Source organism: Euprymna scolopes, chromosome 22, assembly GCF_053919585.1.
Source record: "Euprymna scolopes isolate OS-2025 chromosome 22, ASM5391958v1, whole genome shotgun sequence".
Lineage (NCBI taxonomy): Eukaryota > Metazoa > Mollusca > Cephalopoda > Sepiida > Sepiolidae > Euprymna > Euprymna scolopes.
In genome coordinates this window covers 98686878-98702240 of record NC_136503.1, presented here as the reverse complement: position 1 = coordinate 98702240, position 15363 = coordinate 98686878, and the positions used below count along the sequence as shown (strand labels likewise).

Here is a 15363-nt window from a genome sequence, read left to right as displayed (position 1 = left end):
ATTACATCATACATTTTTTTTTTACATAGGAGTCGCCACTAATCCTTGAGTGGCCTCTGGGCCTTGATAACGGTTAAAGAGTGTACAGAAGTCCATGGAACAATATCATAGTAATCATTAGTAGTGTAAATTTGGTAAATTGGATTACTTAAGGAGACCAGCCCATCAAGAATTTGTTTACGTTGGACTTGAAGACGACCATATTGTAGTCAGCTGGAAAGCAGGAAAACGGAAGACAATTCCACAGGCGTCCAGTTCTAAGAAAGAAGCTTCGTTCATGGAATCAACGTTTAGGTTTAGGCACAGATAAAGAGTGGGGGAAATTATTGATAATGTTTTCAGCTAGATGAGTGTTTCTTGTGAAAGTTTGGTGAGGGGGGAGGGACCATAGATTGGAGCTCAGACGAGCACTTGCCATGAAAATAATGATAAAGTAGAGACAGGCTTGCAACGTTTCTTCTGTGAGAAAGAGTTTCCAGGGAAGAGAAAAGGGCATCACCTACTAGATTACGAAGTCTATTTTGAACTCTGTCAAGGCAGGATAAGCTATTTCTAGCAGCTCCTGCCCAGATGTGGCAACAATACTCCATCCTTGGACGTACCTGGCTCTTACATAGGTAGAGAATTGCATCAGCAGCGAGATATCTACTAAATTGATAGAAGGATCCCACCATTTTTCCAGCGACCTTGGCAACGGATTTGATGTACGTGTTCCATTTCAGATCAGGAGTAAAGGTCAAGCCCAGAAGCTTGTCAAAATATGGAACCTCCCCAAGATGAGAGCCATTCATTTCCATTGATGCCTCCTGAAGACGAGAGCCATCCATTTCAATTGATGCCAGATGTGGATCAGAGTGTTGATGATGTAAAGATAGAAGTTTGGTTTTAGATGCATTAAAAGTAACCAGCCACTTTTTCCCCCATTGTACCACATGCTCAAGATCAGAGGAGAGAGAATCAGAGAGAACTTGGTTGTTTACAGCCTTTGATGTGTTGCCATAGATAGTAGTGTCGTCAGCATAAATGTCTACGAATGATCTAAGGATGTGATTTGGAAGATCATTGATGTCGATCAGGAAGAGAGTTGGACCCAGGATGGACCACTGCGAGCTCCAGATTTCTACTCATCAATATTCGACCTTCAGCTGGCAAATTTCATTTTTTTTAATTTTCACACTTTTGCACCGATTTTCAAATGTAAAGTTCCGCATAATAATTTGAATAACCACATATGAAGTTTTATGCCTGTAAATCAAAAACTGACAGGAGTTTGGTAGACAAAATTTTTTAAACAAATATATATACGCATCCATAAATATATATAGAAAGAGGTTTGTGTTTACTATAAGCTTTTTACATAAACTTAAGCAAGTATAAGATATGTAGAATATCTGCATGAATATAATTACACGTAATAGTTAACTAAAGATGATCATCCCAAAGAAAACCGGAAAAACTAATGGGGAATTAATTAAAATGAATCTTTAAAAGAATATGTAAATTAGCTAGATCTTTTGCAGATAAATGCAATTTCAGAGCCCGTATATAACAAAGTTGTATTTTCTTTTTAAATAAATAGGAAATATGGTTTTTAATATGAATATTAATACACAAAAAACTCCCCAAGTTTATAGGTGTATATATATATATATTTATGTCAGGTCATGTCATATGCTACTGGTACCATGTAACCCAGTACTACCTGCCTCATGGTCGGGTCACCGGCGACTAAACTGGTTCCCCCAGACTTGTTTGGTGAGGAGGGCGGCTAGTCTCCCTGAAGGATTAAAAACAAGACCTTCCAAAGGGCGAATGAACTCTTTTTCTGGGTCAACGGCCAACTAGCACCGTGTATATTTGTGTGTGTGTGTATATGTGTATTGGGGTGGAGAGGGCTCCCGTAAGCCGTGGTGAAGGCAACCTTTCTAGGAGAAGCAAATCTTTGATTTAAAAAACCATAAAGCGGAAGACCAGTACCCGCATTAAGCTTGTCTGCAGTTTAATTTGTTGCTGGCTATCTTGCTCTTGCTTTTGCTTGTTGCTGGATCTCAACATTTTGAACCGAGAGAGAGACTTAGCTGTCGTACAAAGCTAAGACTCTGTAACATCATCTTTGTATAGATACTCCCTTAGGTATTTGGGCTCATGGATTTTAAATGTCTGAGGGAGTGGCACTCGTCTGACAAGACGTTGCAATCATCATATATATATAGGTAACAAAGCATGTATAAGTGTGTGTGTGTGTGTGTGTGTGACAAAATCAACAGCAGCTGTAGGATAGCTGACTTGCGAAGATATTAGCAGCAGCAGCTGTTAAAGCAAGCATGTATGCAAATTAGCAAGTGTGTGCGAACTTGCGTCACAAGAAAAGAGAAAAATACTCCACATGATTGAGGGAAAAGCAAAATGCATGCTGGGAAAAATGGACGTGTAAAGTTGAGGGCGAGAATGTGCTGGCTGGTGCCACTGTGAAGTAGCCAGGACAGAGACTTTCAAAAGTGAAATGCATTGTTTTTGAAGAACCGCAAATAACATCAAAAAGTGCGAAAGAAAACCCCACCACCTCATCTCCAATGCAAACAAATTAGTTTAAGGTCGTTAGGTCGGTGCTTGCTACTTTAACAACTGGAGCATTAAAAATCAAAGACCGACGCTGTCCAAATATTTTTTTTTTTTAAGTCAGAAACGATTCATTCATTCATTAATCGATAGACAAATATTAATTCAGATTTTCTTTAAGTCAAACTATTTGATAATTACAACACCAACCCCAAGAAAACAAATGTAGCATCTGTGAACAAATAGACAAAACAGTAAACCACTTAAGTGCAAATAAATGCCTTTCATTTGCACTTAAAAAAAAAAATGCTGAGTCGGGTTTTATTTGTTTTCTGTTTCATTTGTTTGTTCCTTTTGCAACGGTACCAGATTTAAAGTTCTTGAAATGGTATTCTGGATGAGTTAAAAGTCGTCCAAAATAAACAGCTCAAAGGTTGGGATCGAACAAATTTATAATGCAAAGGGGAGTAACTCTTTGCTTCTTTGGGCAAAGTCGCCTCCCTTTGTCCATTGGTCCTAAACTTTAATTTCTTGCGTTTTCTCGTGAGATCAACGACCGAAAGTGGAGGGAAAAGAGAGTGACTTTGAAAATGAACATCGTGCCCCATTCATCGATCATCATATTTGGACTTCTGATTTTCATCTACTATGTTTAAATTGTAGTTACATGTGTGTGTGTCTCTTAATAAACGTATATCGTTATGTAACAGTGAAATGTTTCCTCATAAGTGTTACATTCTTTCTTCATGAGCTGCTATGTACGTGTGTGTGTGTGCGTGTCTCTTAATAAATGTATATTGTTATGCAACAGATTTTTTTTATGTTTCCTTATTTGTTCGGAAGTGTTACGTTTCTTTCTTCATGAGCTGCTATGTACCCAACGTGTAGACTGGACTCCCTGCGGTAAGATATTTTATGTTATATCGATCTAACACATCTCACGATATAACAAGGTTCCTGGATAAAAAAATCCTCAAGAGAATTCTGTATATTGGTAATCAATCTGAACAACAACTATGTGCAAGTATATCCAAAAAAACCTTGTAATGCTGTGATATATTTCAAAGAAAAAATGCACACTATAATATATTCCGTAGAATGAGAAAATTTTAAAAACAAAAAAAAATGATATTATATTCCGCAGATTGAAGATGCAAAAGAAAATACTGTGACTGAAACTACAAATATAGAGATATGCTAGTGAATTTTATTCAACCTCAGTTAGCAAACATGTCAGAGTATTGCTAGCAACATACAGCTAGAACCACAATGCAGTTGTTAACTGCGATGTTTCAAGATTGAAAAATCTCTCAAAATTCCAATTTTGAATGGTCTCCCGTGTTCACAAGATTTGACAGCACCAGATGCCAGGCTTGGGGAATATTTTAAAGACAAAATGTATGTAAATAAATCTCAGGCCATGCAAGAACTTAAAACAAACATACAACAGGAAATTCTTTCCCTACAACCTTCGATGTTAAGAACTGTCATGGAGAATAGCTTAGAAAGAGCTCGACTTTGCAACGCTGAGAAAGGTGGCTACTTAAGAGACATTATCTTTCGTAATCAAGGCAGAAGAAATTTTCACACTCTAAACTGTGTAATAAAAAAGAATTAATGAAATACAATCATTTGAAAAAAACTGTTTCATTTTCAAACGGTAAAGTGACTTATGGGCCACCCTGTATATCTATTTATCTATCTATCTATCGATCTATATATATATATATGTATGTATGTATGTATGTGTGTATGTATATATGTATATTTGTGTGTGTGTATATGTGTATTGGGGTGGAGAGGGCTCCCGTAAGCCGTGGTGAAGGCAGCCTTTCTAGGAGAAGCAAATCTCTGATTTAAAAAACCATTAAGCGGAAGACCATTACCCGCATTAAGCTGGTCTGCAGTTTAATTTGTTGCTGGCTATCTTGCTCTTGCTTGTTGCTGGATCTCAACATTTTGAACCGAGAGAGAGACTTAGCTGTCGTACAAAGCTAAGACTCTGTAACATCATATTTGTATAGATATTCCCTCAGGCATTTGGGCTCATGTATTTTAAATGTCTGAGGGAGTGGCACTCGTCTGACAAGACGTTGCAATCATTATATGTATGTATATATGTATATATATATATGATATTGTTTTTTCTAAATCCTTGTTTGTTCTTTTGTAGCATAGTTATCAAAACCATTTCCTGCTGAAAAGGATTATCCAAAGTAAATCCTTGGAAGATGACGATAAAATATTCTTGGAGAATTACATTTCCGAAACAAGAGAATCTGCCGACTTCACCAAAGAGAAAGAAGCACTTCTATGTTGGTGAGAAAATTTACTTTTGATCAGTTCAATCAGATTTTGAAAGAAAATATCTGTATATGTGACAAATTTTTCTTATTGTTTGGCGCTTGGACATCATTGATGAGAATCTTCCATGTTTTGCAGTCTTGATTTATTTTTGAGATGAGTAATTTGTGTATTCCTCATCGTCATAGTTGTTGTTGTTTCGGCACATTTTGTTCAACAATTTCTCTGGCATTCTTTAGGAGATTAACCGCAACGGGATGTGGTACAGTGGATAGAGAGGCGTTGAATCTCTACAATTCTAGGTAGATGGCCTTCGGGCCGGGATCAAAGTGTAGTATCTGTTTCGGCAGATACTGCAAGCTATGACTAGCAAAGACCAGCTATGACTAGCAAAGACCAGATGTGGGGGAAACCCCACATGCCTGACCTTTAACCAGCTCCCATTTCCCACCTCTCGGGAGCTGGTCCCCTTTTTCCCTTCCCCCTCCCTTCACTCCTCACATTAAAAATCGGCCTTGTGCCTAATTTGCTCGGTGGGGGAGCAAATAAATACCATCTGTTCCGGCAGATGCTGCACTTAAGATAATTTGTACCAGTCAATGGAGGGGAAACCCTCTATACTGGGACAATTATTATTTTTGGTAACCAGAGTGCCCCCTTTTTGCCTACTTTTAGGGGAGCTGGTTTTTACCTCACATTAAAAACGGCCTTGTGCCTAATTTGCTCAGTGGGGGAGCAAATAAATACCATCTCTACAATTCTAGGTGAGCATTCCCTGTAAACTACTGAAGTAAAGGTGCTTAACTGCTATTTTTATTTTGGAACCGTAGAGACTCAATGTGCTATCCACTGTGCTACAGACCCCTCCTACTGCCTCTAAATATCAAGTCCTCCTACTGCCCCCAATTACTGGGAGGAATTTTGCACTTTAGACAGATGTGGGGTTTCACCCTTCGTAACTGGATCATAAACTATTAGACATAACATAATCTTTCCCTTTTCAAATTCAAAAATAATAAAGTCTCTTCAGACTAATTCTGCTCATTCTGATTGGTTGACCTCTGACCATTCCTATATTCTAGATTAACAGTATTCACATGCTAAACAAACGCTAATGTACCATTCAAATATGATGTCGCAATGATACCTACTTTTGCTCTCTGAGTAAACTGCTGCGTCCATTTTCTTACATTTAACAGCACAAGTTTGCATTTCCTCTCTCTCTCTCTTTCCCTCCCTACCTCTCTCTGTATATTTTCTTCCCAACTCTCTCTTGCTTTTTACATTTCTTCATGGCGATGCCGAAGAAAAAACAACAAACATTTATTTCCTCTCTCTCTTGCTTTGTACATTTGTTCTAGTAATTATGTTTTTTTTTTTTTTTCAGGCATAGCTATGTTTCTTTTTTTTTTTTTTGTACTTTATTTAAATATACTTTTTTAACCTGCGCAATCTATTACGATCGTCGCCAAATCAAAAATATATGTTTCAGCAATATCATCTATTGGATTCTCAACATTGCGCACACATTAACTTTTTTTTATGGGTGGGAGGTAAATTTGTACATTAGGCTCACCTCCACAATTTTCTTTAGAATGATGACTTTTAAAGGTTTTTGACTATGCTGATTAAGAAAATCTCATTCAAATTTTGTAGAGACAAGTACTTATAGAGATATAAAGACCTGTATTATCCATTATAATTCACTGACTGCCAGTTTTGTATGCACACACAATAAACAAATCTACTTCTCTCCTACTGACACTGCCCCCCCTCCTCCGATTTTTAAAAAAAATTTTTGCTTTTGTCTGATAAAGTTTTCATTTGTATTGTCTGAATGGATATTTATATATATATTATATATATATATATATATTTTACAACATACTTTTGGCTTGTTTTCTTCTTGAAATATCAAAGACATTTATCATCTCTGTTAGATTTATATTAAACAGTAAGTCTATATTTACTGATTTATATATGTAAATGATTTTAAAAAAATAAATAGATATCCGATATATAAAATCAACAACACCTTTGTTCGTCTGTTTTTATTCATACATCACATCACTTCATTGAATTCTGAATTGCCGTAAATATGTTTTCATAATTTCCTACTAAGCTCTACTCATGTATAGCTCTACTCACTATTGAAATAAATACGGAAAATTTATACATAATGTTTATCACCTTATATGAAGTTGAGTTGTTTTTCTTGCTTTATTAAAACAAATATTTTAATATATTCAGTCAGTGAGTACATGAAGTTTAACTAATATTTCTTTGAAAAACTATTAACTATTCGTTTTATGGTTTCTGAAATTAAATTCGGATTACTGTTCTCATTTTCAGTGTCATTTTCACAATGTTTCAATTGCAGTCGATTTAACGTGTATCTTGCTGAACTCAGGAATGTTTCTGTCAAACTCTGGAATTTGGACGGAATTTCCAACGGAACCCTTTATTTATTTACTTCAAGGTGGCGGCATGCTCTTGTTCTGTCAGCCGTAACTTGGATAGAAGTCCTAAGTGATTTGCAATTGTATTCTTTCAATCTTCAGACTGATTATTCCAAGTATACTAACCATTGCGCCATGAAATATTGCAGACATGTGTCCATGTTGACAGTTCTAGTACGAACTCAAACCTATTTTATTTCTAGTTGTAAATATCACATTTTTATTACTAAATTATTATTAATATTTATATTTTATTTATATATTTTTGTTTATTTTATTACTGCATATTTTATTACTGTATATATTATCTATTATTTATTATTAACGGTTCCCATATCATGTAAGTCTACTTGGTAATTGATTGCTGCCAAGCGTATGTGCTTCTTCTTTGAGTCGTCTTATTCTCCGCCATTCTTCTGTCCATAATTTTTACTTCGTCCCATAATGGTAAATGGTTTCCTATTCCGATTTTTCAATCTCTCCACATATTATAGAATTTCGATGTTCCTGTAACCGTACTTTTAGTAGATGACACTATAGAAATGAGGAAACGACGCATTGGGGTTTCATTCGATATTAATAAACAAACTTTATTTGTTATTTTTGTTAGTAGCGTTGGTAGAAGAGTGCAAGAGAGAATGGGGTTAATATGTTGAAGTGTTCTTGTGTGAAGATAGAATTAATATATTCTTTGAGTCGTCTTATTCTCCGCCATTCTTCTGTCCATAATTTTTACTTCGTCCCATAATGGTAAATGGTTTCCTATTCCTTCCAGATATGGTCAGCTATACCCGATTTTTCAATCTCTCCACATATTATAGAATTTCGATGTTCCTGTAACCGTACTTTTAGTAGATGACATTATAGAAATGAGGAAACGACGCATTGGGGTTTCATTCGATATTAATAAACAAACTTTATTTGTTATTTTTGTTAGTAATTTTTACTTCGTCCCATAATGGTAAATGGTTTCCTATTCCTTCCAGATATGGTCAGCTATACCCGATTTTTCAATCTCTCCACATGTTACGACTTTTAGTTGACGTCATGTCTCACCTTTGTGTAATTTTCCACATTTACATAGGATCTCATACACACAGTTCTTAGGCATGATATTTTCTGTAGGGGTTTTGACTCTCACAAGCTGTTTCCGGAGTGTTGAATCACTCCTGAATACTGCCCTGATGTCATATGGATTACATATTCTTTGAAGTTTTTCGGACAAGCTCCTCATTTATGGCATACAAACTGTGGTGAGTTTCTGAGTGTTGTCCTTTTGTGTCTGGTTCAGATTTCAAGCTCTAGATGTTTCAATGGAGGGTTTCTCTTAAACTGTCCATTGTCTCTTGATATGCATTCCTTTTCTTTACATTATATGGATGGTAGGAGTTAACGTTGGCTTTCGTTATACAGACAACATAAATCGCTAACCAATGCGAGCTATCAGCACATCTAGGAATGATACTTTTTTTTCCATTGTGAACTGTATAGTTGGACAGATGGAGTTCAGATTTGGAAAGAAAGACAGATTGAACATCTTCCTGATGGAGCCAGAGTATGAATTTGTCGTCCACATATCGCAACATTGTTGGCTTTAGTGCTGTTGATCCTAATGCCGTTTCCTCAAAGTATTCCATGTATACATTGGCCAGTACCAGGGACGATGGTGATCCCATTGCCAAATCTTCCTGCCGATATGGTCCTGGATATGCGGGCTTTGGGGAGTGTGGAGCCACCCTTTAATTGGCATTGCTCCCAGATCCACTCTAACCCGGAGTGGTAGTACCTGTTAGGGTTCCAACTATGGGTTAAATAGAAACCGACTTGAAAACAACAAATATATTCTATTAAAAAAATTTTTCTTCAAAATCTATGGATTCGGCATTAAATAACCTGAAAAGGGTTGATATGCCGTAAAACAAAAACAACCAACCAACCAATCCTGCCGATATATATCGGATTCCATCACGTTTCTACACAGAAGGTTAACATTTCCATTATATTATCAATTAGAATGCAAGTGCATTCCTTCAATGAAGTCAGCTCGTCTCGTACCACTGTCATCTCATCAGTGGGTACTTTTGTGAACAGACTTACCACTGTGACGTAGCCAGGATGAACAAATAGCAGTTTCTCGTTAGTACATATATATATATATATATATATATATATATATATATTTTTTCCAAGTCGGTTTCTATTTAACCTATAGTTGGGACCCTAACAGGTACTACCACTCTGGGTCAGAGTAGACCTGGGAGCAATGGCAATTAAGGGGTGGCTCCACCCTCCCCAAAACCCGCAAGCTGGGGGTCTTACCATCGGATATAGTTTAAGGACCTGTGAACTAAGCTATACTTATCTCATGACAAGATTTTTTTTTTTTTAAAACAATCAACTATTTACGTCTCGTTAAAATTCAAATCAGCTGCTCCTGATGTTATTATTATAACGTTTCTTTTTCGTTCCAGTCTCTACCCCGTGTTTCCTATTCTTTTACTCTACATGTGGTGCCTGTTCAGCCCCTTGTCTGCAACGATCTTAATGAACCCGACCTTTAACCTCTTCCGACTGCTGGTAAAAATTTACATCCTTTTGCTGGTCGTTCTGATAGGCGTCATTGCTGGGCATGTCATACTCCTGCAACATAGAGCGCGATGCGTTCTGGCTTTTCTTCAACAGGCTGAACATGCGATCACATTACAAAAGAAATCGCTGCGGCTTATTCAAGAAGTGGAACTTGTAAGGAGAGGATTTACTTTGTAAGTTATCATCTTTTCGGTTTATGTTTTTTTTATATAATTATTTTTTACATAATTATTTTTTATATAATTATTTTTATATAACTTTTTATATTATTATTTTTTATATAATTATTTTTTTATATAATTATTTTTATATATAATTTATTTTATATATAATTATTTTTTTTATATAATTATTTTTATATATAATTTATTTTATATATAATTTATTTTATATATAATTTATTTTTATATAATTATTTTTTTATATAATTATTTTTTGATATAATTATTTTTTATATAATTTTTATAGGATTATTTTTTATATAACTTTTTATATAATTTATTTTTATATAATTATGTTATATATAATTTATTTTTATATAATTAATTTTTAATATAATTCATTTTTAATATAATTCATTTTTATATAATTCATTTTCATATAATTCATTTTTAATATAATTCATTTTTAATATAATTAATTTTTATATAATCAAATTTTTATATAATCAAATTTTTATATAATTTATTTTTATACAATCATTTTTCTTTTGAAATCTAGTATGTGATGCTCTTTTCTCTTCCCTGCAATCACTTTCCCACAGAAGAGGTGTTGCAAGCCTGTTTCTGCTCTATCATTATTTCCATGACAAGTGCTCGTATGAGCCTCAATCTATGGCTTGCCAAACTTTCACAAAAAAACCCTACTCGACTAGCTACAACCACTATCAACAGTTTCCTCCACTCTCTATCTGTGCCGAAATCGAAATGCATATTCCATAAATAAAGCTTCTTTCATAGAACTACTCGCCTGTGGGAACACTGTTTCACTGGCCTGCTTCCCAGCCAACTATAATATGGCCTTCAAGTCCAATGTAAACAAGTTCTTATCGAGCTGTCGCCATTAATAATCCAAATGCTACACAATCCACACTATTAATGATTACAACATCTTTTACATTCATTGACCTTTATCCTCAAGTCACCTTCAGGCCTTGAGAAATGGTTAAGGTATGAGGCCACTTGACGTGTAAAAATAATCTTTACATGAGAATGTTTCTACATGCTAGCCTTTTACTAACCTTCTGCTTCTTTTCATGAGTGACCGTCGATCGCCTCAACTATTTTTAATGAAAAAAACTTTTTGCATGAAAAAGACACAAGAAGACGTTCGCTGAGTTTTCCTTAACAGTAATGATTACATTAACTAGTTTGAATTTTAACAATGGTCACATGGATGATGCGAAGTTGAGATGAGATGGCAAAGTTTAAACATGGTAGACAAATACAGACTCGAGTGATGACAAATGATGTCACGTTTTTGCACTGTAAGAAAAAGGATTTTTAGATCAATTCTTCTCAAGTGTTTGTTTACGTCATTAATTTGTTTAGTTAAAAAATAAACAATTAGATATGATGTTCCTATTTACAATGCCTCCCTACAAGACAGAGTTAGACACCAGGGTGGTTTTTTAATGTGGAGAAAAGGAACAAAAACACAAATTGTCTCAGTCGTGAAGGATTATGTATGTTATTAGTCTCTTTTTTTCTCATAAATTTGTTCTCTCCCAATAAAACCTTGAAGAAAACTCAGCAAACATTTCCTTGTATCTTTGATGCATGATAAGTTTATTCGTTGCAGTTACAGAGATAATCGACAATGAAACGAGTGACATAGATGATCTGTGTGTATGAGTGTGTATTTTTCAAAGGAGCAAATAAATTTATACACTACATTTGTTTGGTTCAGTGTGATGTTAGTATTATTATTGTTTTTAATTATTGAGGAGATGACCTTCGAAAATATCGGCAAAAAAAGTGACCCATCCCTGTAGAAAAGTGCCCAGTTGAGGGTGAAGGAATTAATGTTTTTGGCCAATTTTTTAATATTTGTTGTTTGAAGGGTCAAGCTTCAAAACGCTACCGATCTTGTGAAAATCCGTCACCTCTGTCAAAAGTTTTAGGCAGACATACATACATACATTCATTTAAACAGACAGGTGAGATTTATATTATATATATACACTAGCAGGGGGTACCTGGCGTTGCCCGGGTGTTTGGAGGTGTGTGTGTGTTAAAAAAAATGTTGGCCGGGCGTTTGGAGGTGTATAAAAAAAAAAAAAAAAAATGTCTTAGTTGGAAGGTAGGATTGAACCCCCGAAGCCTTGACGCGAAGGTGGAAACGAAAGGGGAAAAAAGCCAGACACCTAACCATCTCCGCCACGAGGGGAGAGGAATTGATAAGCGTGTTAAAATAAGGTTTATAAAGTAAAATATACAGGTGCGAGGAAGTGGTGTGATGTTTGACCTAGTTTTGCGCTGCAAGCCAGTTACTGTTTCCCCCACTTTTCACTTTTCGAAGACGTAGCGAGCTGGTAAAAGTCGGAAAATTAAATACATACATGACCCCCCCGTTGTTAAGTCATAGATATTATCATTTAGACGTGATATAAAAAGTTTTAAGAATGAGCGACGGCCTCAAGAACCCGCCGGAAAAAAGCCTTTTGCAGACATACACAAAAAGCAAACATACATACATACACATACATACATACATACACACACATTTTGCCTTTTATATATATACTAGCAAGGGGTACCCAGCATTGCCCGGGTGTTTGGAGGTGTGTGTGGGGGGGGGGGGGGTAAAAAAAAAAAGTAAGTATGAGGATCGAACCCGAACCATTGAGGCAAAGTTGGAAATTAAAGTGTGAAAAAAAAAGCGTGCGAGGTTAACGATTGCCCCACCGCGAGATGCTAACGGAAACACGTTTGAATTTATTTAATTACTTGGATTTAGCAGGTGCCCGTTTTAATGAGTTAATGAGGTCAAGTTTGACTGTGGGATAGTATTCATTCACTGCTGAATGCTCCCCCCCCCCCCCAAGATGTTATAGGAAAAAGACTAACCCACATGCGGCGAGCGACAAATATTGAATATTTATCTTCCCGAAATCGAGCAAATTAAATAGACAGGTGAGCTTTGTTGTTAACTGTGAGATATTATGATTTATATGTGATATAAAAAGTTTTAAAAAGTTGTGAAGCGAGCGAGCGCTTCTCTGAAAAAAGCCTTTTGTTGACATACAGAAAAAGCGAACACACATACATACATACATACATACATTTTCGCTTTTATATATATAGATATATATAAAATCTACACACACTTTTGTGTATTCTTTAGTATAAAAAGTTTTCCTTTTGTCTCTATATATGTGTGTTACCATCCCCTAATATCAAAGCACCACCCTCAGTGGGGACGTATCGCCCACTTTGGGAAACATTGGTTTAAATAAACATTTCCATTTGAAATTCTTAATAAAATCTCTCTTAAAAACAAATTGAAAGACTGGTCTGTTTCTCTTTACCGTAACATCTACGTTTGACGTATCTCTTTTTTTGTGTTTCTTTTCAGGGTGAGCTCTCAAATCGCTGTCTCCAAGACTGAACATTCCACGCCTGTCAACCACCGGCTCTGCCCCGAACTTCGACGTTTACTCTTCTCGGCATCGCGTTCAAACATGTTATCTTGTCGCAATTCAACTCTTGCTCTCTTCGAGCAGTATCCTTTACTTAAAACACGATCCCTCAAGAAATTTGCAGGCAGCAAACCTTCTTTTATATATGCATTTTGTAAGACTAACACAATCATTTCTCAGTTGTTTTTTTTTGTTTTTTTTTTGTTTTTTTGTGATCTCACAAATTTTCTGGGTATGTAGAGGTGACCCGGACTGATCAGCACCATGCGACACACAACTATAGCCTCTCCATAATGAATATCATAGTAAAATAACAGGCTTATTCTAAAACTAATACAAGTTGTTTTCAATAAGTTTCCAGACTTTTTATACAGGCATTTAAAATTGTATAGCAATAACATGCTGTATTTTCAAGAGTCTACGACAATTTTAAATGCCTGTACAAAAAAGTCTGGAAACTTATTGAAGGCAGCTCATACTATTTAAATTTCAACAATATTTCTTGCAGTTAACGGTAGCCGAATGGATTAGGTCCTTGCTAATGAAGCCAGAGATGGCTTCTGTTGCTGTGTTCGAATCTATCGACTGTTGTTAATCGTGACACCCTGCACTGATGATTTTGCAAATGCACAGTTTCATCTACAATCTCTTGAGCCGGCCCTGTCGGTGGGGCATTAGAATACACCGACTGCCCCCCTGCAGAGGGTAAAAGTCCCTCAATGGGGGTCCTGGATATGACCTTAAACTATATCCAGTGGTGAGGCCCCAGCTTGTGGGCTTTGGGGAGTGTGGAGCCACCCTTTAATTACCATTGCTCCCAGGTCCACTCTGACCCGAAGTGGTAGTACCTGTTAGGGTCCCAACTATGGGTTAAATAGAAACCGACGTGAAAACAACAAATATATTCTATTAAAAAATTTTTCTTCAAATCTTCAAAATCTTTGGATTCGGCATTAAATAACCCGAAAAGAGTTGATATGCCGTAAAACAAAAACAACCAACCAACAATCTCTTGAGCAAACCTCAGTATTGGTCGACTGAATGACACAAGCTTTGTGGAGATTTTATCTGATAACCTTTGTGCGAATCAGCAACTTACATAGATGAGGGTCCTGGATATGACCTAAAACTATATCCGAAGGTGAGGCCCCACCTTGTGGGCCTTGGGGAATGTTGAGCCACCCTTTAATTGCCATTGCTCCCAGGTCCACTCTGACCCAGAGTGGTAGTACCTGTTAGGGTCCCAACTATGGGTTAAATAGAATCTGACGTAAAAAAAAATATACTCCATTAAAAATCGTTCCTCAAAATAACTAGATTCGGCATTAAATAACCTGAAAAAGGTTGATATGCCGTAAAACAAAAACAACCAACCAACCAATCCATAGATGAGCCCTAGAACTGCATTCTGACAAAGACAAGTACATATATCCACGACCAATACATGTCCACTGGAAAATATTTCCTTACAACTTATAATTTTAGCGTGCAGTGGTTCTTCATCAAAGAAAATCAGTGAAACGTTATGTAAAAAAGGGAACATTAGAAATAAACAGGGGGTAAATTAAAGATTTACAATTTGATTTTATTGAAAAACATTGAATCTAATTCCACTAAAATAAATGGATTTGGAGGAGTAAACCTTGATGTTATGGTTCTGATTTTTGAAAATGGGAAGGCATAGCTACTTCCATTAATGGACGATATGAAGAATTATTTTCTTACTGGGAAAACCATTGTTTAAGCGCGTTACAATAAATGTGTGTGTAAATAATTAAGAACCTGATTGGCTGAATAGCAAACCCAGTACAA

At 35.9% G+C, this 15363-nt stretch overlaps 1 protein-coding gene across 1 annotated transcript in view; it reads left to right on the top strand.

Moving 5' to 3' along the window:
* The window catches only part of LOC145243566 (vezatin-like), a 104011-nt gene that overhangs the window by 43924 nt on the left and 44724 nt on the right, over positions 1 to 15363 (top strand). The window contains exons 4-6 of the mRNA XM_080106548.1: positions 4733 to 4878; positions 9794 to 10084; positions 13488 to 13634. Of these exons, the coding sequence (XP_079962674.1) occupies positions 4733 to 4878; positions 9794 to 10084; positions 13488 to 13634 (584 nt within the window). The remainder of the gene's footprint in view (positions 1 to 4732; positions 4879 to 9793; positions 10085 to 13487; positions 13635 to 15363) is intronic.